Source organism: Aythya fuligula, chromosome 11 (assembly GCF_009819795.1).
Source record: "Aythya fuligula isolate bAytFul2 chromosome 11, bAytFul2.pri, whole genome shotgun sequence".
NCBI classification, from domain to species: Eukaryota; Metazoa; Chordata; class Aves; order Anseriformes; family Anatidae; genus Aythya; species Aythya fuligula.
In genome coordinates this window covers 4,167,292-4,191,889 of record NC_045569.1, presented here as the reverse complement: position 1 = coordinate 4,191,889, position 24,598 = coordinate 4,167,292, and the positions used below count along the sequence as shown (strand labels likewise).

Sequence of the window (24,598 nt, the reverse complement as noted above, 5' to 3'; positions counted from 1 at the left end):
GTTGCTTGTTCATTCAGAACTCTGTTAACATGTGGAAGGCAGGCAAGGTTTCATGAGAAGAGTCAACCACTGAAAGAGAGTACTGTTATTTCCAAGGATACGGAAAATATTCTTCACCTGTTAGGCTATTATGTGTCAAATGCTGAGAAAATAATAGTATTAATGAGTCCAAACTGGTCCTTCTGATAATACTGAGAATGTCTGAATTTCTGTTCAATTTCTATTCAAGATAGACCCAAGTTTTCTGATAGGTGAACAAAGAGACAATCTTCTGATCTTCACACTGTGGTTGCCTCTTTCCTTTGGTGTTCCCCAGTAAAATCTTCAGTATTTCCTGAAGTAACCAGGCTTTACGAGCCTTTTGGATGATCTTTCCCCAAAAGGGCTTGCTTTGTTTCACCAGCTTTTGAACTTCTATTATCCCTTTATTATCCCTTTATTGGTTGGCGTAGTGCCTAATTGAATCCTCCCTCTTGATTTCTGGATGGTTGGAGCAATGTTTGTAAAGCTCGATTTCCAACAATTTAAAGCAGGGTGCTCAGCCCCTAGGCAGGTCAGAGGGACAGCACTAATCTGTCCTCCCGTCGTGGGAAAGGAGCTAGCTGGGTCATCTGGCTGGAAGCTTTAAGGGGATGGCTTAAGGTGCTGTAATATTTACATTCCCTCTCTTAGTAACATCAGGAAGCTGGGGTTCAGAAAAGAGAGAAAAAATGACATACATGTCTAATGTCTAGCTTTATACCACATGGATTTCTTTACTATTTGATCTAAATATATAAAGAAACACCAATGGCTATTTATCTACTACCTCTCCTCTGATGCTATGCCCTAAGAGTGTGCAAATAAGCAGAAATACACTCACAGTGCAGTAAGTGTAAATTTTTATAACAAGATGCAGGTGCAAACTAGAAGATAAAAAAAAATAATAAAAAAAAAAATCCAAACTTTTAACTGCTTTGCAGAGAATATTTATTTCCTGGATGATCTTGTACAATTTTTAAAGCCTTCTTCTTTCAAAGTGCTCTTAAAAATAGCGCGTTTGAAACAAATGATCTATTATGCAATAACAATTGTGCTAAACAGAAAAAGAGCAGCTGTTACTGGAAGTTGCACTTAATTGTTGTATTTTCCAGCATAAGGTTGCTTGGTGGGAACAGTGTGGGGGAAAAATGCAAGCAATTGCCAAAAACCAAGCACGTGAGGTGAAACTTGAATTTGCTCTCATGAGAACTTCCTAAGATTCGTAAGTGGCTGAGAGAAGCATGCTGTATTTAAATCTCTGGAGATTACTGTATAGAGAGAGAGCAGAGCAGGCAGTGTTGGCCAGAAAAAGAGAGGAGAATGTAGAAAATCAGAAGGACTGTTGGGAAGGTAAGAGCCATCAGGATGGATGGAGGATAAAATGCCTGTTGCCACTTCATTTTTTTTTCTTTTGTGGCTTCCTGAGTAAATTTGAAGCTCCTTAATCGTTCTCTCTCCTTTCATCCCCACAGAACGGTTTTATTTTTATTATTATTTTACTTTTAAATGAAAGGAGCAAAGCACATCTCTGTAACAAATATTAATCTTTGCAGAGTAGAAATCAGATAAATTAACTTGGGGCATTTTGTAAACAGTGTAGGCGAAATTTTGGTGTGATATATGCGTGCCTTAAAAGCAGTCTCCAAAGTAGGACTTAAGCAAAATAGCCCCCTAGGCTCTGGCTGTCCTCAGACTGCTGGGAAAGCCGTGGCAGAGGGCACCCCCAGGCAGGAGCAGGAGAAGGTCCAGAGGCGAGGGCTTGCATGGGTGCCTCCTGGCCCAGCGGTGGCCATTACTCACTCGTGAGCATTTCTGTGCTTTGGCACTGCTCTGACCCACAAAATCTGCCACAGGGGGTCTGTTCTGGGAACGCAGCTTGTTAGTCAATGTGTTCTTGCAGCACGAGGCTGTAAAACATTGTGGGTTGTAACAGGCAGCTATTTATTTCTTAATATGTCCTTAGATGCCAGAGGGGAGATTTTTTATTTATTTATTTATTTGGTTACGAAAATAAAAATAGTACTGGAATGTATTTATTAGGGAATGACTGTATTTATTTTGAACAACACCACATTCATCCAAATCCACAGTCAAAACTACAAGAAAGTACAGTTTCCACAATGCTCCAAGCTTGATTCTCCAAACACCTATATTGCCCCCCGTTGTGAATAATTCCACTGGCTTCTGTGAAAAAGCATGCAGTAGCCAACCTTTCACCCAGTGCTATTTGCAGGATCACTCTCCACATTACTTCAGTACTAAGTTTAGCTCCAGAGAACAAACACGTTGCCCAAAAAAGAACAAATGCAAACTGAAAATTGAGCAATGCTCTGAAAATGATTTTTTTCAACATTAGTATGATCAAGTTTGATTACTATTAATTCATTAACCACCATATATTACAGCTGGAAAATCTGTTTCTTGTTGCCAACTGTGTTACATTGGTTCAGTATGAGTGCGACCACTGAATATCAGTCGATATTAGAAAATTGCACAGTTTATGCAAATTAACAATCATTTTTTTCTTTGCACAAAACTGATCTTGATGTCTGCAAAAGCTTAGAGTATGAGATGATAATTGTTCCCATTTTATTATGGAGATACTGGTCATGGCTCCATAGTTAAGACTCAGCTGAGTTTCGTCCCTGAAGCAGGAATTCATCCGTGTTGCTAAAAATGAAAATCACCACCTCTGAGGTAGATCTGTAACACCTTCTTCCTGAATAAACTTCTGGCCTTTGTGAAGGCAAGACGAACTGCAGTATTGGTACCATGCATTTTCAAAGAATTTTTGAACATATGTTCAGATAAATTAAAGTTTTAAAATGAGTTCTTTAAGCAAACACAATTGACAACAACTTGATCAGAGCATGTTTTTGATACTGCTGTGCTGTCATACCAATGTGTCACCACTTACAACTGGCATGTTGATCATTTTAGACAAGTAGATGTAATTTATACAGTAATTTGCAGCATAGGAATGGCCTAAGTAGGAGAAACAAGATTTAATGTTGATTTACAGGCAGAACCTGTTCTAATCAGAAGGACTTTGAGAAAACGTAGACCTCATATACCTCAGCCAACAGCCACACAGCAAGTGTGGGCTGGTCACTCGGTATGTTGGATACCCAAACCGTCCCTTTCTCGTTCCTGACCTGTACTGTGCTTTTCCCTGTGTTTTCCACAGTGCATTAAAGGAAGCAATACGGTGAGGCATGTGAAGCCTACTGACTGCAAAATTCTCGCACAGTAAGCGATAAAACCTGCCTCGACCATTTTGGATAAAAAACGTCAGCAGTTTCTTCTGGTTAATTGGCTATTTGTCTCTTTGTATTTTCATGCACAGATGTTTCATGTTAGGTGTTGGCATTAGTGGAAGAGCAAGGGCCTTTCAGATCCAGGGCAGCCTCTGGCTGTTCCTACCTTCATAAACTCTGCTCAGACACAGGAGGCTGGCAGTCACCTAGGGCAGCTACCGTCAGACACCACCAACACACAAGAGTGCCCTCTGCAATGGGGAGTAAAAGGAGTTTCAGTCTGCAACAGAACTGGTCGGAATCACTTTTACACACCAATTGGTTTTACGTAGTGCAGTGTATAGAGGAGAGATGAACCTGCTTGTATGTGCTGTCAATATAAAGCCTACAATTATGAATAACTGCGACATTGTCTTGATTCTCCGGTGTGATCTCCTCAGATAAACAGAGAACTGATTCTGTGGACCTTCCTCTTTTGTTATCGTGGTTCTCCAAATAATCCTACCTTTTCATATTCTGCTGCATTATATAGCTATATAAATTTTTAACCCATGTCAGAGAAAGGGTAAATCAAATCAGCATTTTGCACAAGGTTGGTACAGTGTCTGGGAAACCTAAATTCATTACAGTTCTGCAAGTTTTCTTCAAAAACACCATTAAAACGGGAATTATACTCCCTGAAGTATATAGCATCATCTGACTTAGAGATGCAGCAAGCAAAGCTTTGCCTGACCTGCTAATTCTATCCCTCTGCTGCCATGAATTCAGTGTGGCACACCAGGGAGCGTGATAAAGACACACAGTGACACAGGCATGACCTGCCCAAACGCTACGGCTAATTCTGACAACAATATTCTTCCAAATCACTTCTGTGGATACCTCACTGAATTGCACAGGCTGTTACTGACAACACGAAGGGTTCCTTCCTTCAGGAGTGAGATCAGAAAACAGTGTGGAATTCTAGGGAGCAGAGCTGTAGGAATCCAAAGGGAATAGGACCTAAAATGAGTGCATTGAAGAGTTACCTTGAAGTTTTGCCTTGAAAATAGCTCAGGAGCATCATTGACTAGGATGTCTATTTATTCATGATCACCACCACCAACTATGCACATGTATATACGTATATATGTAGGTATGTATATTAGAAATGAACTTTGAATTTATTGGATGCATTCAATTCACAATGCTTAAGCAGAAATAATTTCATTTTTCAAAGTTGAAGCTTGACTACAGTCCTGAAATAGCATCAGCTAAGTATTTAGGAAGTGGCATATGCCCAACTACTTCCGTTTAGCCAGAGAGAACCCATGCTTCAGAAATGTAATGTGGAGCTGACGCTTGATGAGGAATTCAGATCTAGGAATAGGTCTGAGACCAGTTTCTAATTTTAATTACTGCTACCTAAATAAAAATTATTCCCAGTAAGCAGATGAAATCCCCCCACGTAGATCAGCAGCAGGCCTCTTAAAAGCTTGTACAGACACAGTCCATGTGCTAACTTATACACAGCACAAGCCTCTGTTGCTGGCCCATCTCCACAGGAATGGAACTTAGAAAGCACAGCAGGAGAGACTCAGACTAATATTCTAGGTTAGGTTTTTAATATTGGATAACAAAAAGGTCAAGTAAATTGTTTTAAAATAACTGGATGTTATTGCCATGAAGAGCCTGTGCAGAAGTACAGCTTTATCTTTTTGGTGTTGAACTTGTAACACTTTTTTTTTTTTTTTTTTTTTTTTTTTTTATCTTTCATGTTCATATTTTGAATTACTAAACCTCATCACTGATGAGCTAACTCCTTACTGTTCAACCAGTAGCAGCATAAAGATTTAGTAAAACTACTTCTATTGATGTTTAGGCAATTCAGGTATGGCTTTTTTTTTTTTTTTTTTTTTTTCAGACAAGGCATTCTTAAATAATGGCTACAAGAAGTGAGATGTGCTCTTAATTCATTAATTCAGCACTGAACCAATTAACTACCTTTGCATACAGTTTCATAACAATCTCATCTATTTTCAGTTAATTAGGCAGCATGATTAAGATCATCTGTGTTGAATTAACAGGTCAGTGTATCATCTCACTAAAATTTCATCTAGGAGATAACTGGATCTGAAAACTATGAAAGAAACAACAATTTATTCTTCCCTTCATAATTTAATTATCTGATTTGAATGTGATCGGCCCTATGTTTCATGAAAAGAAGTCAGTTTGTAACTTGTTTTCTACACAAATTTTCTGTTTTGAAATGTGAATATCTAATTGAGGCATATGGGTTTTATAAAATGGTCCAAACAATCATTTGCATAGAAAAATGATACAACATAACAAGAAAGAAAATTCTTAATTTCTTACTACATGTTTGTCAATTCAGTTTGTCAATTCATATTTATCGTATACATCATTTTCTTCTCCTGGATGAGTGTCTGAGTGATGAATTTCAATAAAAATGATATAGGTAATAGCTCCAAGTACTCCTCCCAGCATAGGTGCAACTATAGGGACCCACCACCAATTATTTCCAGCCCTGTAAGAAATAAACAAGAATTATCATTATCCATTACTCTAGTTAGTGCCCTACATTTTATTTGGCAATGAAGAAATATGTCATAGACCTTTCTGTTTTGTCTCAAATGTCTTTAAACGTGTGACATCCCTGTCTGTCCTGCCCATATTGTGAATGAAATACTAAGTAATAACGACCAGGGGCACAGGTCTAAGTACTGTACGTGCACCTTAGAAAATAAGGCCTCTTTACTGCATGGCTGTTTGGGGGACAGGTGATAATTTCTCCCTTGTGGAAAACAGACTTCATTGACTTGCAATGAAATGAACTGGGATATATTTATTGCACAGCAATCCTGAATGATGCTATTGCCAGATGCTCATGAATGGGTTTTCAGAAGTGATTAATGCAATGCATGTTGCAGTAATGGGTTATCTCATCTGCATGGAGATCTGCACGTTCAGGCCTGCAATAGTATGTGCGGTGTTCCTCTTGGCAACCTATAATAGATTACACTTGATTCCAATGTGTTTGCCTTGAGGAATGTAATAAAATGCACAGACTGTAAAGTACTTGAAAAAAATACTTGACTAGAATGGTCAAGATTCAAATTTCATGATGTAGTGTCCTCTCTGTGTTTAAAATGTGGGATCGTTCGGTAAGAGGTAAACAAGTATTCACAAGTTTTATACACCTACAAATTGACTTTTCGTAAAACTGCTGTGCTCAGTTAAAAAGTCCAGCAGAATAATATTGGTTCCAATGAAATGTTTAAATTCACTTTGCACAATTGATAAGATTTATTTTAAAATGTGTAGAACCATTCTATGATTTAGAAACACTTTTTAAGAAAGAAGTCCACCATTAAAAGGTATAAAATCAATACATAACAGCCTCTTTCAACAAGCACAAGTCTCCTGCATAATTGCTCTCCCTTTCCTGGAGGCTGTCATTCAGACAGTAACTTGCTGACTAGTGCTTTTGGAGCACAGGCTTTCTTAACTGTACTGCTGCATGAAGGTGTTTTGATTCAATAGCATGCTGGATTAATTCAACGTCTGAGCCTGCAGTGAAAACCCAGCCACCTCAATTTCATGCACATTGAAAATGGAGAAGTGACTTTTTTTTTTCCTCCCAGAAATACCAAGGCACAAATTCATCTGTGAGAGGAACTCTACGGGAAGCTGCCAGGGAAATCTTGAAGCTGTACGGATAATTATATTGTGTAGATTTGTGCAGGAGTAAATGTGCTTGTTGCAATCCAAGAATAGAGCAGTGCTTATCTCACGGTGCTACTGATGGTATTATTATTCCTTGCATAAAAATGCCTTGTGTGCGTTTATGTGTGCGTATTTTGCCTTTAGAATTACTTAAATTTTGCCCTGCGGGTATAATGTAACTCGTGATATCGTTCTACCGAGTTTACAGATCTGTTTGGTGCTTAGTCATGACTGTTTGCCGAGCCCGAGTTTCTGGAACAAGCATGGACAAAGGTCTTACCGAATTAACCAGCGCAACACGCTGCACATCAGCTACCTGCGTATAATCCCTGTGTATGCGTGTACGTGTGGGCGTGTAATGAAGGTGTTTCTCAGCAGGTTTCTCTCTGTGCTTGTGCCACGGCCCGACTTGTGCCGTGCTGGCTCCTGCCTGACCTGCGGACCCCGGCCTAGGCTTGCAGCAGCTGCTCCCAGCTGCGCTCCAGCCATCCTCTGCTAAGGCGGCGGCCGCAAAGCCTTTGCAGAGCGCGATGCCAAAGCTGCAGCGAGCTGGGGGCACGGCTGAGCTACGAGTTTCCGCGACCCTCAGCCCTCCTTCGCTGCAAACAGGCGCAGGAGCTCCCTGCGGCCGGCACGGGGAGCAGCGAGCGGCGCTCCCTGGCGCAGCGCCGCCGGCCGCGAGGTGTCAGCGTTCCCGCGCCCCGCCGCCTCACAGGGCCCGGCCGCGCTCCGCCTCCCTCAGCGGCCGCGGCTTCGCGCCCACCGCCACGGCGGCTCCGTCGCGATAGTCGAGGCTGCGCTAACCACACGTGGGGTTTTTCTGAGCGTATTGAAGTGTTAGGTTAAGGAAGGCCGCTGTCTGTCTTCGTGGTCACGGGGCAAATCGCTAGAAACGTGCCCAAAGCCGGCCGTTGCCTCCCATGACAGGGACTCCTCAGGTGCTTCTGAGGCGGCCCGCTGTGCTGAGCTCTGCAGGCACCATGCAGATACCCGCACCCAGCCAGGTGCAGCCGGCCAGAACAGCTTCGTGGGAGCCTCTAACCAAAGCTAGGCTGGTCCCACTGCCTAGGGAAACCACGCCACAGCCTGTGTCACAACCCGGGAGCAGGTTTTGGGGAAACTGCTCCTTCAGGTGCGTGCCAGTAACAGCAACGCTTACAGACCCCACCTCAGCTGCCTCTCAAAGCCCTGGACAACACCGTGGTCCAGTGGGAGAACTCCCTCCGGTGTACTCACAGCTCGCTGCCAGATAAAAGTAGAATTTACTGCTCTGGTAAGCATGAAGAAGGGTAAAGTGGGCTTTCCTTGTGAGCACTGATTATCTCAATGTATGGAGCACAGCGTCAGAGAGTCTCAGCCTTCTCTAACCTAGTCCAAAGGGATGCTTTTGTGGTGGTCCCTGGCTGCTCTGTACACACCACTGAGCATTCACTGACCTGGACAGAGCGACTCAGTCACCCTGTGAAATGCTTCCAGGCAGAGTTTAATGTCTCTTCAGTATTTCCTATTGCTCAGTTTGTGCAACACTTCCCTCATGCCTCAGAAGAGGCTTCATGCTTAGGTCTCAGTTCCTGCCTTTTACCAAAGAGCTTAAACACCTGTCTCAAGGCTGTGAATCCTGGTTAGGCCAAGACATCCAAGGTTTAGTTACCAACTTTGGCTGTATCACTTAAGTTCCCTGTACATATGTGATGCCAGCAGAGTACAGGGAGGCTCAGGATCCCAGCTACGATTGTACAGACTTCTCATGTGGCCTCTAGCTGATCCAAGGCACCTAACAAAGCTCAAGTTCTTCCTAAGTCCCATACGGGTTTGCTCTGTAAATGGATGAGAAAATATTCATGTTGTACCACCCCCTTGAACTTAGTTATAGCTGTAGGATTCTAACTGAAGGTAGAGAGGAAAACTTCTTCCTCAGTTTATACTTCCCTGAGACTGCTGGAAGTTTGTTCTGGCCATGACCAGAGATACCATATCTCGCTTATTATGTTCCCATTTTTAGATTTCTTAGTATGGTTTTTACAGTGGGAATACATTTCTGCCTTGCATATAAATCCTAAAACTAATTTAGGGAAGAGCCCATGTTGGTACAGATGTAGACTTTCCTTGTAATTTCTTAAGTATCGTAAATTGTAAAGTCATATGATGTTACTTTAGGAGAGGAGTGCAGTTCACAGGTATTTTGTGACTAGATCACAGTACAATCAGGCTTTCAAACTTTTCAGCAATGTAATATCAAACTTCATAATATGTTACAGATTCTAACATGTAATGCTATAGTTAATATTATAGTAAACAACTAATAAGAGGTATTGGATGCTAGGTATGGGATATCACTCTGCAGGCTGCCATTCTAAGAAGTGCAGTCTAATGGCACAGTGGTCAGAGCTGCTGAGGAGGAAAATTTCAGAGGTAACTGGGCTAGAGAGCAGATTTCAGCCTCGGGCTCACAGAAGCTGTGTTATATCCCAGCCTTGGAGCTGGCCCGGGGCATGACTTTGTGCCTGTTTCCTCTGTTCGCAGTGTCTTGCTCTTTTGTATGAGAAAAGCCTTGCTACTGTACTCCTCTACCAAGGCACTTGATTTGTGTAGATGGAAGTCATACTACGTAAATACAGATTATTTGTACTTAGTGAAGTAGCTAAAATGAAATCTCTATTAGCTAGGGTTCTGTAGCAATCTACAGTACTTCTGGGGATTCCTACTTGTAAATAACCGGAAAAACAAAGCATACAAAAATAAACCAGAAGATTCAACTACTGATGACAGATTACTCTCACTTAGACTTCCTGGAGTGGCTTTTACACTAGATATGTGTAAACTGTGGATTTGATGTTCAACTAATTAGCTGTGTGTTTGGCCAGCCAAGAGCGTGTGTGTGCCTGTGCACACATGCACAGGGATTTGAGAGTGTGCTCTGAAACGTGGGGAAATGAAGGGAGCTTTCTTTCATTTACTCCTTCACTCCCAGCCAGGAAATCAGGCTTTTAGGTTGTTGTATATTTCTGCAATAAGTCAGTAGTAATAACAGATTAAATCAGTCTGATATATCTATGTTTTTATAGCACACAGTATATATTCCCACCTAACTCTCTCATGATTTCTTTTTTTTTCACAAAAGCTGCAGTAGAAGAGAAGAAAGCACTTATTTTATATTTTCAGTGACCTCTAAGAATTTCTAATATTTTGGGAAGGGTCTGCTTGAAGCAATGATTGATATTAGAGATAATGTGTGTTTGATTTGCCCTAGAAGCAGGAAATCCTTTTTAAAGCCCAGTACCTAGAGCATGTCTGACAAAGTGCATGAGTAGTTTCTGGTATGCAAGGAATTACCTATATGTATATAAAGGATGACTTGGTACCATGTTGGATCAGGATCCTACTTTCCTAGGAAGCAATTTGAGCCAAAAGCATTTCACTTCATATCCAGGCTTACTTACGTGAATACTTCCATTCCCCATCCTGCAATGGCTGTGAAGAGCCTTGGGCCGAGGTCCCTGGCTGGGTTCATGGCACAGCCACTGTTCATTCCCAGGGAGCAAGTAAGAACTATTATAAGAAGTCCAACTGCAATTGGCTCCAGGCCCTTTGGTACTCTGTTATTTCTGGTGTCAAAAATAGCAAATATAGCCAGAAGAAGAACAGCTGTTGACATCACCTGGCCAATGCAAAGAAAAGAATATTGAATAAATATGTGCAGGTTGCTTCTAATAATGAAAAGAAAAGCTACAACATCTCTATGGATTGTGGTGGCTTAAAGCTGGTATTTAGATCTATCCCACTATACAAAGTATCACAGTTTGAACCACAGTGTCTCTCTAGTTCACAGTAAGGAGGAATTTGTGATGAAAGAAAAGAACAAGAAATGTGCTGAGTACACAGCAAAAACTCTGCAACAACCTGGTGTGGAAAAAATAGAGGATTTAAAAGGTATTTCCTGTGTGAGGTCTAATGCTTTGTTTCCACATCTTTTTTTCTGTTCAGTTCAACAGTTTGTTTTGTTTTGTTTTTTGTAGTTCTGCTCTGCCACTACACTGATAAAAAAGTGCTTTATGTGACAGTAGCTTATTCTAATAAATTACCAGACTGAATATGCACCTCTTTATCCAGACACTTCACAGCACAGGGGAAAAAAGTGAAGTCCACAACATCCAAACTGAGCAGCTAAAAACTTACCCAAATCACCTGAATTAAGGTTGCATGTGTAACTGTAACATGATCTCATGATCTCTCTATTGCATATACTAATTGAGCTGGTGAAAGAAATTTTCTTGGAATGACTTTCTGATGGAAGTGCTGCTCTGCTTAAATCAAATGTTTTGTAAATGCTGATTTTGCTAATAATTAACTTTATGGAAAAACAGAAAGAAGTTTCAGCAATGTCAAAACATACAATTTTTACATTGATTTTAAAGTGACAAGTTTGGGCTTTCTTTTGATTTTATTTTATATCTTTTTTGTTTGATTTGTTTTCTTTTTTACTTCATCTGGTTTTGATTTTAAAATATCCATTGGCAAAAGGATCTTAATGGAAAGAAAAATCTGCTGCCTGCTCCAAAACAAAATTCAGAACTTGTCACAAAAAGTCACAACAAAGGTGTTAAGGTTTGTTTTTGATTGTTTTTGTTCAGATTTCACAATTGTCCTGCCCTTTACATGAGGAATTGCTGTGCTCTAGCAATCCCTGGTTTTTCATAGCTCAGTTGCACAGTATTTGTTTCATGTATGCCTGAACAGGTAAATTGGTGAGAAGTAGTGAGGAGATATGAAACTGCATTTTTCACTGTTGGGTAAGTGGGACTAGAAGATACAGATGGAAATGAAGTAGAGAATTTTGGAGATTCTCTCAGTGATTTGAAAGAATAACAAATATCACAAATCTATTTGCAAAGAGAAGGTTGGAGAGAAGGTTTATGGTAGCAGAAAACTCTGGTGTTACACTGGCTGTTTAAGCATTTCTTAAAGAATCACAAAATGAGCTGGCTTTTGATGCAAATAGACATAATGCTGCTGAAGTTTATGGAGAAACACTGATTTATGCCAGGAAGAACCTCTTACACAAATCGCATTAAACACATGTAGAGTGCAACAATTAATATGATGTATGTGGAAAGAACAACTTGAAATTAACGTGCTTGTAAAATATGGCTAAAATGTAACCCCCGCAAACAGCATTGCATTCCCATTGCTGTTGTACGTAGTGATGTATGACCAAAATGGTGAGAGTCATCAGACCCGTTAAAGAGCTATGTATTTTTTATTGCCTAGTTTTATAGTTTTCAGTATGTTTAATTTGTAGAGTCGAGACAGCAAGTGCACTTACCTGATCTGCAAATCCATTTATGAGGGATAGGTATGGAGCTGGATATGTTGCAAAGATATGTGCTGTGGCATTAGGTCCTGTGACTTCAAGTGTTCCGTTGCTGTACTCCATAAAGGCGTCTGTAGAAAACAGCAATTACCTGGTTGCACTTCTCCATAAGCATTAGGTTTGCTTGGACTAGGATATATATGATAGACGTGTGCACTTCACATGCTCATCTGAAAATGCTTATTTTATCTGGGAGCATAGTTAATGGATTTGAGGTGATGCGCTCATTCCCTCCCGTCTCACCTCTCCTCCTGTGCATTGAAGGACTTGGTTTATGTATCACAGCCTTCAAAATGGGGCTTTTTTTTTTTTTTCCCTGCAAGGGAGAGTTTTCTGATTCTAAGCACATTTGCATTATTCTGTAAGAGGTGCAATATTTGGCACGATGCCCTGAGAAATGCATAGCATCCTGACTGTACTTTGTAAACTTTTGGAATTCCCAGCCAGGAGGAATTACTGCTATTCTCTTTGACAGTTGTGCAATGACTTGTTCTGGGTATGAGCTCTCCTGAGAGACCTCCTCTTCTAAACAAGTTTGAATTTTTCACTCTGCATGAGCTTAACAGCCAACTGCTATGCTGGTCATCCACAAGGGGAAGGGAAGTAGCCCAAAACTTCACTTCATAGTTTATTTAAGTTACTGTATTTGTAAATCCACATACATCTGTGTTAGTATATTTTAAGTCTATTTTAAGTAGTGTAATATGACTTCTGCATCAGAATAATTTGATTGCAAGCCCTGAAGTTCCCAAACTCTAACACTAACCTTAAACAAACAAAACCAAAACCAAACAATCAAATAAAAAATACCACCAAGCCCAAAATAGTAACCACAGTCCCTAACTCTAACTTTTTTTTTTTTTTTTTCTGCTCCTGATTTCTATTGGTACTGAGCACCTAACTGATTTACAGTAGGCATTTCCTTATTTTTTTATTTTCTTGCATCCAGACCCAGCATAGCTGGGGCAGAAGCAGAATTTTGGAGAAGGTGATTAAAGGAACTGATCTGACTGCATGGATTCATCAACTCAGGGACACCTGTGTATGTAAGTCAAAGATTTACCGAGTTGTTTTTCCCTTTGTGGCACACTATAAAATAGAAACATGCCTTAAGGATAGGGGTAATCTCTCCCTCCTCCCCCAGTATGTGACCCCTTCATCACTACCTGGAGTTCATTGCCTTGGAGAGTTCTCTGTCTAGGGTGGTCTGCAGTTTAGTCAGGAGGGACTTGATCTCATATCCTGTAACCTCAATGAATGGCATTGGTGATACTAGCCTACAGGCACTTGGATCACGTCTTTAATGTTTCTAATTTGCCTGGAAGATGAATAGCCCTATATCCTGGCTATTAAGTAATTTAAAATCCTTACTGAGAAATACATGATCTCAGAGTATCTGATTTCCCATGAATAATTTTTCTAAATTTCAGAACATTTCCTGCAGTATTAGTGTTTCAGAAAAGTTGTAGGATATCTGGAATGTTTGAGCCTTTTTTTTCCTTCAAATTCTTTATACTTTTTCCCTTTTTCTTTATGGTTTCAGCCTCAGTCCTGCCATTAGCTCTGTGTTAACAGTCCTCTGCCTGCTTGGCATTTATTGAAAAACTGGGGCCTTAGAGACAGCCTGACCTCTAGTTTGTCCCATGACCATGTCTAAGGTGTACTCACCGTAATAAATCCCAAAGACAGCTGCTGCTCCAACAAATGCTCCCAGGAGTTGTGCTAATATGTAAATTGGTAATTTGGTCCATTTTAATCTTCCAGTCACGCACATGGCTAATGAAACGGCTGGGTTTATGTGACCACCTGAAAAATAAATCACAAATTAAGTCATATGAATGACTCAGATACATGAGAATAGGTGGAGGATTTGTAAAAATGTGGGCACTTTTGAGCATGAGACTATGTACATGGTTTCCCAGAGGTTATTTCGTGACTAAATGCTGTTTGCAATTAAACTGAAATAAGTTGGATGAAACTGGGGAGGAGGAGGAGGAGGGAGCCAGTATCCACCAAGATGCACTAAGAACTTCCCTACTGATGTTCGCAGACTGTGCTATGTATCAGAATGCTGCCCTGCAGTATATAATCTATGAATCTGCAGATAACTTTTCTAGAAAAATCCTGAATCTGTCCTATTGGTTGTGATGGGAGGGTCCATCACTCTGCAGGTATTCTCTCTCCTCAATGACTTTAGCTTTTTATTCATTTTTAAGGGAGGACTGGAGCAGCAAAACATCGATTCAATTTAACAGTCATGTATTCAAAGTAAGGACTATTTCTGACTTGATCATATTCTGAATCTTGAGCTAGACCCTGACTACACTCAAGAGAAATGGATTTCAGTCATGTTCATGTCCCTCTCTTCAGCAAGGGGTTACCTCTGAGCTCTGTTTTCATGAACATAAAATAACATTAGGGTTGCCCAATTTCATGTTGACTGCTGGTGAACCATGCCCAATGGGAGAGGGGAAAGCAGTGCATAATTCTTTATCACACATTTTCATCAAGCTCTTATACCCTGCAGGAGGGTCCACAATGAGGGAACTGATAAGGCACCTGTACCAAATCAGAGAATTCCTGTGCAATTTCCCTCCTTCACTTTTAGGAGTAGCTTTACCTGAACTCACACATAGGAGACTTTGGCAACACTGGAAGTCTTTGTGATGGTTTTAATTTCTGAAATGCATTTATTATCATACTACATGCTAGTAACTTTCATCAATACCTTTTATCAACATAGGGAAAAAAAAAGAAAAGAAAAAAAAAAAAAGCATTGAATGCCTTTGGAAAACTTCAGTTTTCACAAATATGTAGTTGATACTTAAGAAATCCAATTTTCTTGCCAAATAAATAAACAGATGTATTCCATGGTAAAAATACAGTAAAACGCAAGCCTTGCATGGATGTAGCAGGTCCATTGCTTACCTTCCAGGCAAAGTCACATTTCAGCCCATAGTGCTATCAGAAAAAATGGCCTTTGTCTTTAATAAAATAAATAAAAAGAGAGTGACCTTTGTCTGTCAAAGGATAGTGTTGGAGACAGGGCCTCTATGTACAGTTTCTGTGTTTGCTTGCACTTCAGGTCACTGAGTCATTATCTTTTGAAATCCAGGCACCTTTGATACATAAAGAACTGACAAACACAGATAACAAGCTGGATAAAACCTTCTTTGTATCATTTCCAAAACTCTGACCTGGTAGCATCAGTCTTGAATTAATTTTGAATTCCTCACTGTGTTTCAAATTCTTCAGTGCAGAGCAGATAGATGGATGGCACCTTGTTTAACAGCCCTTCATGTGAATTTTGATAAATTGTTGTCTTGTCTTTTGTTCTTTACTCTGGCTGGAATGAATCATTTTACTTTCTTTCAACACCTGATACTGTTCCCCACCTGTATATAATACAGGGTGATTATGATGGTCAGGACAAGTCATATTAATATTAGCAGTCTGATTAACATTAAATCTGCGAAGGAAAAGTCTTGTTGAAGGTTCTCATGCTGACATAGGGGACGTAAAAGATTCTTGGTTCCTGTGCCACTGGCAGTCTCATGATTTAAAAAATAAATAAAGTCTGCTTTGGAAACTTCCCCATTTTTTCTAGTTACAGTGAACACAACGAGTTTGACTGAAATGCTAAAGTTGAAAAAATGGTGGGAAATTATATAGAGATTGAGGAAAATGAGATGGAAAAAAAGCATGGAAGGGAATTTACCTAGATAAAAGAACTCAAGTTCACCAGGTGAAGACAATAAATTTTGTGTTACTGTGAATTTAGAATTCCACAAAGAGTTGATGCAAAATATTTTAGCGATATGTAAACATGAGACTTCATGGCCAAAGAGCCATGGAATTTGCTAACAAGGATATATGGGAACTGATATTCTAAAATGTCTACCAGTAATCAGATGTTGTCCCAGCCTATTGAAGTGTTTGTTTCTATTCTTTAATAGAAAAAATGCACTGCATGCAGAATCCTTTGTCGTGGGAAAAAACCTCAGGAAGCACAATACTGCAACCTCTGCAACCACTGTGACCTGCTGGAATTGAACTCTAATTTTCTGTATAATGGAGATGAATGCCCCTAGAGATGCCAATATAGGAAAGGTTAGTGTGCTTACAGGGTATTTTCATGATACTGTATTAGAAGGTTTTATCTGCCTGTGTGTAAACCAAGAGCTGCAGCTTAAAGTTGTTCAGATAATAGGAACATACTGCTGAACTAACTTTGCATTTTATCAATGCACCATTCTACTCGCTTTCAGTGACAGTAGCAAGACTGTTTTGCATGTTTTGTAGTACCTCAAGCACTTTCTAATAGGAACTTAGAAACCTCCTCATGCCTGCTGTTTTGTAAAATAAAATGTAATCTCTTTAGAAGAGAGATTGCCGCAGTAGTTTCTGCTGTGGCAGCTATTTATTGATCCAGTTATACGTCCCTACAGATACCTGCCCAGATGAACTTTACCCCCGTCCTGAATGGTCAGAAATTCATCCATGACAACTGGAGTACAAGGGAACCATTTGCTGTAAGAGCAATATAAACTCCACATACAACATGGAGTATTATGTATTATAGTACATAGACCATGTATTATTACAACTCATGAGTTTCTGTTTTACAGGGAGGATTAAAATCTTAAAGCAGTTATACCAATGTTCCTGGTATGAAGTGGGTCAAATTGAACAGTAGAGGTAGTACAGAATAGTAGAGAAGCAAGGCACGGCAAATGTAGCACACAAAGACACCTGTGGCTTAGCCATTCTTACGATTCCTACCCAATATATAGAGGAAACATTAAAGCAGAAACAAAGGGACAATGGCAGTACACTGATAGTGTATCACAGAATGTATCTCAAGTACTGAATCTTTTTGCTGTTTCTGCTTTCTCTAATCTGTTTTTTCTGAGAACAAACAAAGCGAGTTTCTTTTAAAATTTGGGGCAAGGAGGGGACTTGCTTGTTATAAAACATGGCGAGTTGAATTGTACTCCCTAAAGCAAACTCTGCTGCTTATACCATTTCATGGGTTGTCCTGCCTCCTACCTGGCTGGCAACCATTTTCGTTGGTGAATGCAGGATTCTCTAATCTTTTCCTGGTTATTATTGACAGAATTCTCAAAGCAACACCAAGTAGATTTCTGGTTTGCGCAGATCACTGCTCATAAAGGCCAGAGGTGTGCCAAGGGTGTGAACTACCACATGGTAGTTTGGATTAGAATTTGTTGGAAGTGTTTATCAAACAGAAAAATAGAAGGAAACAAGAACACAAAATAATTACTAGCAAAACTCTGATGCAGATTCTGCTGTAATGGTGTTTGTTACTGATAGATACATCACTGTTTATTCCATGAATTGGAAATAATATAATAAGGTAGCCTTAAAATTGTGGCAATAAATGCTATATCAGAAAACAGAAGTCACTTACCAGAAATCCCCCCAGACACGTACACTGCTATGGTGACTGCCATTGCAAATCCAACAGAGACTGTCATGGGCCCGCCATGTGCTCCTCGGCTAAGGACAGCCTGCGCCACACACCCACATCCAAGTGCCTGTATTTTAAAAGAAAAATGTGAAATCTTAAGCATGTCTGTCAAACGTTATTGGTTAGTTTGCAGCTCTTGCTGATGTCCAGGTATAGCTGAAAATGTTGTTTAAGTATTGAAAAAATGCTAGAATTTGCCATTAGTGGCATGGGTACCATTGTCACCTTTACCACAAGGAACATTTACTCTTATTTTCCCCTGTTTTGTGACCAGAAAGAATGTCTGGTAGTAAGAACCCCTCTGTCTCTCTACAGAAAACACTTTGCAACTATAATGGGGTTATACAACTCTGAATTTGGAGCCTATCTCACAGTCTCCACAACAAATCCCTGAATCTGAAAGTGAAGAGGGAATTATTTCTTTGTGGTAAGTTTCCAATTCCAGATTGTAGTTATAAGCAATGACACAAAAACAAACAAACAAACAGAAACACTATAAAATACTTTTACTATAAAAGTCATGAAAAATAGTCCAAAAATGCTTTATGTTTAATACTGAAACTCCTGAATGAGACAGCTGTCTGAAGATTAGAGCGTGTGTTACTCTTACGCTGCCTTGATGTCGTATATTGCTCTGTCAAAACATGAACTGCTAGACCTTACTGTCAGTGATTTTAAAATGAAGACAATAAATGAGGAAGAAAGCCAGAACAGGTAGTATGACTCTGAGCCATGCAAGAAGATTCAAGACTAAGGGCAAGAGAGATGAAAATCTAAGAGCTGTTATGGACCAAGGCAAAGAAAAGACAAGTTAGGGCAAATCATAGTGAAATCAGACAAATAACGTTTGTAGCATCATAGTTCAGACAGACTTAAAAGTAAGTGGTTACTTATACTCCTGAGGTATAATTTTTCCCCTTGCTGTGCTCAGCTAGCTTTCTGCGAATGCTGAGTGCAGGGTATGTTGTAGGGAAAGGGAGAGGAGCTCTGGCTGTGGAGCACAGTGAAAGTCTGGATCTGGCTGGTTCAGTGCTGTTCTAGGATGTACAGGAGTCAAGAAGCTTCAGGGTATTTCATGGGCTTTCCCATTTGAACAGTTAATTCAAGTGGGGATACCTGAATAGTACACGTTGGAGTATACTCAAGAGATTTAAACTAACTTCAATTTTATGCTGGTTCTTCCCAGAATGAAATTCGGCAAAACATTTAAATGTATGCTTAAGATAATCTTTATTCAGTTCTAAAAACTGTGCTTAGCTTCAAGTATGTATTTAAGTCCTATTGAGGTCAATAGGAAATATTTTCAAAGGTACAAAAGGCCTTTAGCTTAGGATGGACTAGGTGGTCTGTGTTTGCTAGAAATCAATTTGTCTCTTTGAAAAATCTCTTTTTTAAATATATGCCTAAGTATTTCTGAATAAGGACCCACCATTTAATGGAAGATACCACATAATATCTGTAATCTAAAGTCTTTTGCTCCTCTGCAGGTATAAGCAATCTGAATCATAACATTTCTGGGATGTGACGAGATTTATCTTGAGCAACATTAATTAATTTGATGTTAAATTAGATATTTATTTTCCTCCTTTTATGGTACATGGGAATCTGTTTGGTTTTTTTGCCTTCTCATAGAAGTATTGCATCTTACCCAAGGCAGTTGCTTTGGATATCTCCTTGCTTCACTTTAGCATTCTGCCATTACTGCACGTCACCCATGACCATGTTGTAAATGACCTTCCTAACTATGCATATTTGAATACCTGAAATATAATTGTTGGAGAAAGGCTTGCTTTTAGTTGCAAGGCAGTTCCATTCAGAAATGTGTAATGAGAAACAATGTAATGGGAAAATCTCTCCTGCCTTAGAAACAGACTATACCAAAAAGATTTGGTGATTGAAGTTTAACAAGCAAGTCCTGCCAGAATAGATGGAATTTAAACAGGCAAACTCAAACTTTTGTTTCCATTATTTCCCCAAGGTTTTAACTAATTCCAAAATGCGATAGAGAAAACTCTCAGTAAAATTACTCTCAACCAGCTTTGCAATGCAGACAGAGTTTGTTATAAAAGTGCCCCAAGAATGTGTCGTTATACCCAGGTGCAGTTCGTGCCTTGAGGTTATAATCATGCGAGCAAACAGAGCACTGTATGGTGCCAAAGTATTACAGCTGTCAGGATATGTGAGGGTAGGGTGGTGTTAGATAGCAGTAGTTTATTGGACTGTATAATTGGAAGTTACAAGACATTCAAAGCTGCAGTCAACTGCTGTGCAATGAATGGATGACATACGACTACGTTATGCATTCTCTCATTTCTGTTCATATCTCATACCTCGCTATTCCAATGTTAAGCACAAATGCACATGCAGATATAAAAGCAAAACAAAAAACATTTCAGCTGTTCACAGTTGAAATTACATGGTTTTTTAAAACTTCATATGAGAATTCTACACATCATATATTTATATATTTAATGAATATGGAAAGAACGGGTGTGCTGAAATTTATAAAGTTTAAGATTATGGCACAAGGCTAGAGGAGGTGGAAGTAGCATGCTCCAGCATTCATTTTTCCAGACTTCTCAAAGGGAGTATTCCAGGAATTGCACCAAGGAAGATTTAGTGAAAGGTATGGCTCAGATATGGAGGAGTATGGGATGGTCTGCGGCCCTGTGTGAGCTGGGGTACAGTTTGCCTTTAGGGAAGTAGTTAGGTCTACAAGTATGTACTTATGCTTTGAAATGGCATGGACAAAATTTAGCAAATTCAAAAGAAAAGGCCATTGTTTTGAAAATAGCAACCTTTTCTGTAAGGGTGATAAAAAAAAAAAAAAAGAGAACAGGAATGGGAGAGATGGTTGTAGAAAAGGATAAGGGACAGTAACCACATCTATGTACCTCCACTACAAATTCACATGAAGAGGGAAGGAAATAACAGAGGATGGCTGTGGCCTCCCTTCCCTGATTACCACAACCAAGAAGAATCATAGAGAAACAGCTGTGTAGTCTTCTTGCATAACAGCTACTGTTATACTCATTACAGGGAAATATGCAACTGCAGATGCTCTATTTTTGTGCTAACCGGTCTCAGAAAACTGAATCTGCAAACAAGAAGGCATACAAGCCAGCCTGAGCACAGCTGCACTGGCTTTGTGCTCAGTGGATGTTAGGGAGTGACCGCCTGCTCATGTATGACCAATGAGGCAGGCACAGTCCGTGTGTACCCATTTGGAGGTGAGGAAACTGGGGACTAAACCTGCAAATCTGAACCACGTCACAGAAATACTTTATCTGCTGTCATTTTAAGGAGGAGAGAAAGATATATTTTTCTCATGCTTACTACTACTAGGCTGACATAACTGGAAACTATCACCTAATCATGTAATTACATGAGCAGCAATTTAATACCCTGTGAATCTCTGCTTGGCTGAGTTAAGACCAACTTGATCATCAAGTTGTAACTAAATATTCTAAGTTTCTAGGCCAAGCTCAGCCACCAGTGCACCCACACAAACCCAAGCACACAAATTTGATGGGACTGTAATTTAGAGTAGAATATAGCCAGGTATCTTTATCTTATCTTGTGTTATGTTACCAGGTTTTCATCTTACCAGTTGTCTATCTCCTGATCTTAAATTTACTGAAGTAGTTTCAGTTCTGACTTTTTTGTTCACAAAGTAATTAGATTGCTGTCATAAATAATATGTCTGGGTGTGGAATAGCTGTCTGCAAACTCTGCCAAAAAAAGTTGCTTCATGGACATTAGATCCTTCCCATTGTCTTGGGTAAGAAGGCTAATGTTAAGAAAGGAAGACTACTGGCCTCTTGTGAGCATAATGTCTTGTTATTCTCTAGCAGCTTGCAGAACTTTATCCCACTCAGACTGAAGATCACAGTTCCTCTGTCTGCACTGTTTTCATTTTTTATTTCACAAATGTGTGAAATAGCAGTTTTCAATGTAAATAGGATCTCCTGCAAGATTGGAATCCAGAATTTTAGGAAATCTGTTTTTCTACATGGCCTGTAAAGCCTTAGACATCTTAGAGCATAAAGTTTATAGTAAAAAGACCCCTTCTTATTAAACGTATCTACTGGTAACATGCGTTCATAGCCATACACTCTAACAGTAAAGAAGCAGCCAAGTCTCCTGCTTTGTATCAGTGTGGAGGCAATGATGTGTGTTTTTTTCTATCTTGTACATCAGCAGTTGCCAAGCTCTGGTGAGTTAAACTCCTTCAGTGGGGTACCACAGATGTTCGTGAAGGCAGAGTATGGCCTCAGTGGCTCCACAACTGACGACACTCTGCTAGAATACAAGAAATCAGTGTGTTACAGGGAATCCAGAGTCAGCTGTTACAATAATAATAATAATAATAATAATAACAACAACAACAACAACAACAACAACAACAACAATAATTTATTTCAAAGCTGTACTCTTTCAATAGAGAAATATTAGAAAAATTTCCATTTTAGTTAGTTTCAGAATTTCCATTTTAGTTAGTTTTCATGACATAGTTAAACAGCTACAGGTAATTATGAAGAATCTCCAACGACCTCTCCACCACTTCACAATTTTCTTTGTTCAGGAGAGGCGGTAACCCTGCCCTTTCCCATGCCACACTCCCCGTGTTCCCCAGACAGGCATTTCCTGCTAGTCAGAGCCTCGGCTGCTCCCCTTTTCCAGACTGGATGGGCCTGCAGCATTGCTCTGGGTCCTGCTGCAGGTGCTGGGTTCCTGCGCCATGCTGTGAAGGGGACAGGCTCGGGTGCTGTGCAGCATGTTAGGCTAAAGCTGTGTGCTTGCTGCAGGCACTCTTCTGCTATCCCAAAGTTACCTCTCCTGAGCCTGCAGAAGCACAGCAGTACTGCCGGGACACTCGAGGACACGAGAGCAAGCCCTGGCATTTCATTTCTAAGGGAGATTGCCACAGGTTCTCCACACAGCCAGGCTCAGCACCAGGCGTCTCGGCCCTTAAAACAGGAACACGGGAGAGGGCTGGGAGAAGTGGTTGCATTTCCCCTTCACATCAGGTAGGGATCTCCCTGGCCAAAACTGCCCATGAGAACATTAGAGGGTTGATTGTGATTTTCTGTAGTTTTATGCAGGTTTTTTTCTCTGGCCCCATTAATATTTCCATGCATGATCACCCAAAAGGGTGTTGCTTATTAGAGTAGTAAATAAACTTTTCAGATGAAAGTCCAATTACTAAATTGATGGTGTCCTTCTAAAGGGTTCTAATTCAGAGTGTATTTTAGAACTCACTTTCATTTGTACTCTCTTTATTTACAAACCAATTCTGATTAAGAATTTATCTGTTTGCATTTCATAACAAGGTGTTTTATCATGGATTAGAAAATCTTTACATACAGAGACATGGTTTTGCTATGTTTGTGTATTATGTATAGCCTTGATTCAGCCTGGGCTCTTAAGCATTCTTTCAATAGAGATAATAATAACAGATAACAATAGAGATAACAGATTATAGAGATAACAAAAACAGAGATGCGTTAGGTCTACTGAAATTCAGGGCATGAGCTCTGCAAGAATTCAAGTCAGAGGAAATTCCCATTCGTCCAGGAAAAAGCAATCTTCATCTCATTTCTTGTCTAATATTTGCCATCTTTTGTTAAATCAGATAGTACTTAAAAAGTTTAAGGTGAGATAAAAATAGAGCTTAACAGGCAAGTAATTTTAAAATAGCTTAAAAGCACATGCCTTTTATTTTATCATTAATTACATATTTTGGTGGGGGCAGGGGGATTTCTGTACATTACAATTTAATCAAACTTGGAGTAATAAAAAAATCACTACATCCGTTCTCCTGACGATCCCCTGGGACACGACCAATATCCTCTTAGGTTCAAATGGATTTCCCTTTATTTTTTTCAGACTTACTGTTTAATAAAATAAAGGTTTGAAAAAAAAATCATTTAGTTAATTAAATATTATAGACATAAGCCTTCAAATGATTACCATTTTGAAACTTTTTTTAATGACGGAAAGCATTACTACTCGGAGACATGAATGTAAATTTAATAAGGCTTTGGATGAAATGTGTACATAAAGCTTTTAAAACAAAGATTTGACTCAAATTGCTCTGTGGGAAAAAAATAGTGAAAATATTGAGGTACAGACCATGCTCCGTTATATAAATTGATGCCTTTAAATTTTTATTACTGCTTTTGCACATGCAATAGGAGACAAATAAAAGCTTGAAATCACTTGAAATGCAAAGGTCTGCATTCTCTCATATTTTATTATGATTAATATTGTATTCTTCATCCTGAAATGCTAAAATGCTTTTCTTTCCTAAATTATACAGGGTAGCTGGCTTGAGTCAATTTCTTGAGAGAAGATTGTTTTTATTTTCTTACTAAGTTTTAGAAATTTAGGAGAGAAAGGAAATGAAACATTTCATATTTAGATGCAAACTCTCAGGAGTGAAACATGGCCCCTGATGAAGGGGCTAGGAAGCAAAGATGAGGCAAGGGAAGAAAACCTTACCTAGTAGCCTCATAAGAAAAGGAGTATATTCAGGTGCTGCTGCCCTCCCAGGTTACTCTTACTCTTGAGCTGAGGTGTGCTGTTCTGCTTTGCTTCCTACACCAACTGAAAAGATTACAATCTCTCTAAACTAGTATTAAATGTGTTTAGTCTTCGTAATGGTGCTTGGAGAATGCAGGAGCATGCTTTGACATTTCTGAGAAAGGAGGTTTTCTATCATCTCTTAACAAT

At 39.6% G+C, this 24,598-nt stretch overlaps 1 protein-coding gene and 1 long non-coding RNA gene across 3 annotated transcripts in view; one reads left to right on the top strand and one right to left on the bottom strand.

Moving 5' to 3' along the window:
• The first annotated feature begins 1,326 nt into the window (after positions 1-1,326).
• On the top strand, positions 1,327-16,371 carry LOC116493342. The gene is made up of 3 exons (XR_004253742.1): positions 1,327-1,371; positions 13,322-13,418; positions 16,329-16,371. It is a non-coding gene; the product is annotated as an uncharacterized LOC116493342 (long non-coding RNA).
• The window catches only part of AQP9 (aquaporin 9), a 29,906-nt gene continuing 7,392 nt past the window's right edge, over positions 2,085-24,598 (bottom strand). For both annotated transcript variants that reach the window (XM_032194652.1, XM_032194653.1), the window contains 5 exons: positions 17,804-17,930; positions 14,041-14,178; positions 12,325-12,443; positions 10,442-10,659; positions 2,085-5,802 (listed from right to left, as the gene is read on the bottom strand). In XM_032194652.1, coding sequence (XP_032050543.1) covers positions 5,646-5,802; positions 10,442-10,659; positions 12,325-12,443; positions 14,041-14,178; positions 17,804-17,930 — 759 coding nt within the window. In that variant the 3' untranslated portion in view covers positions 2,085-5,645. The remainder of the gene's footprint in view (positions 5,803-10,441; positions 10,660-12,324; positions 12,444-14,040; positions 14,179-17,803; positions 17,931-24,598) is intronic.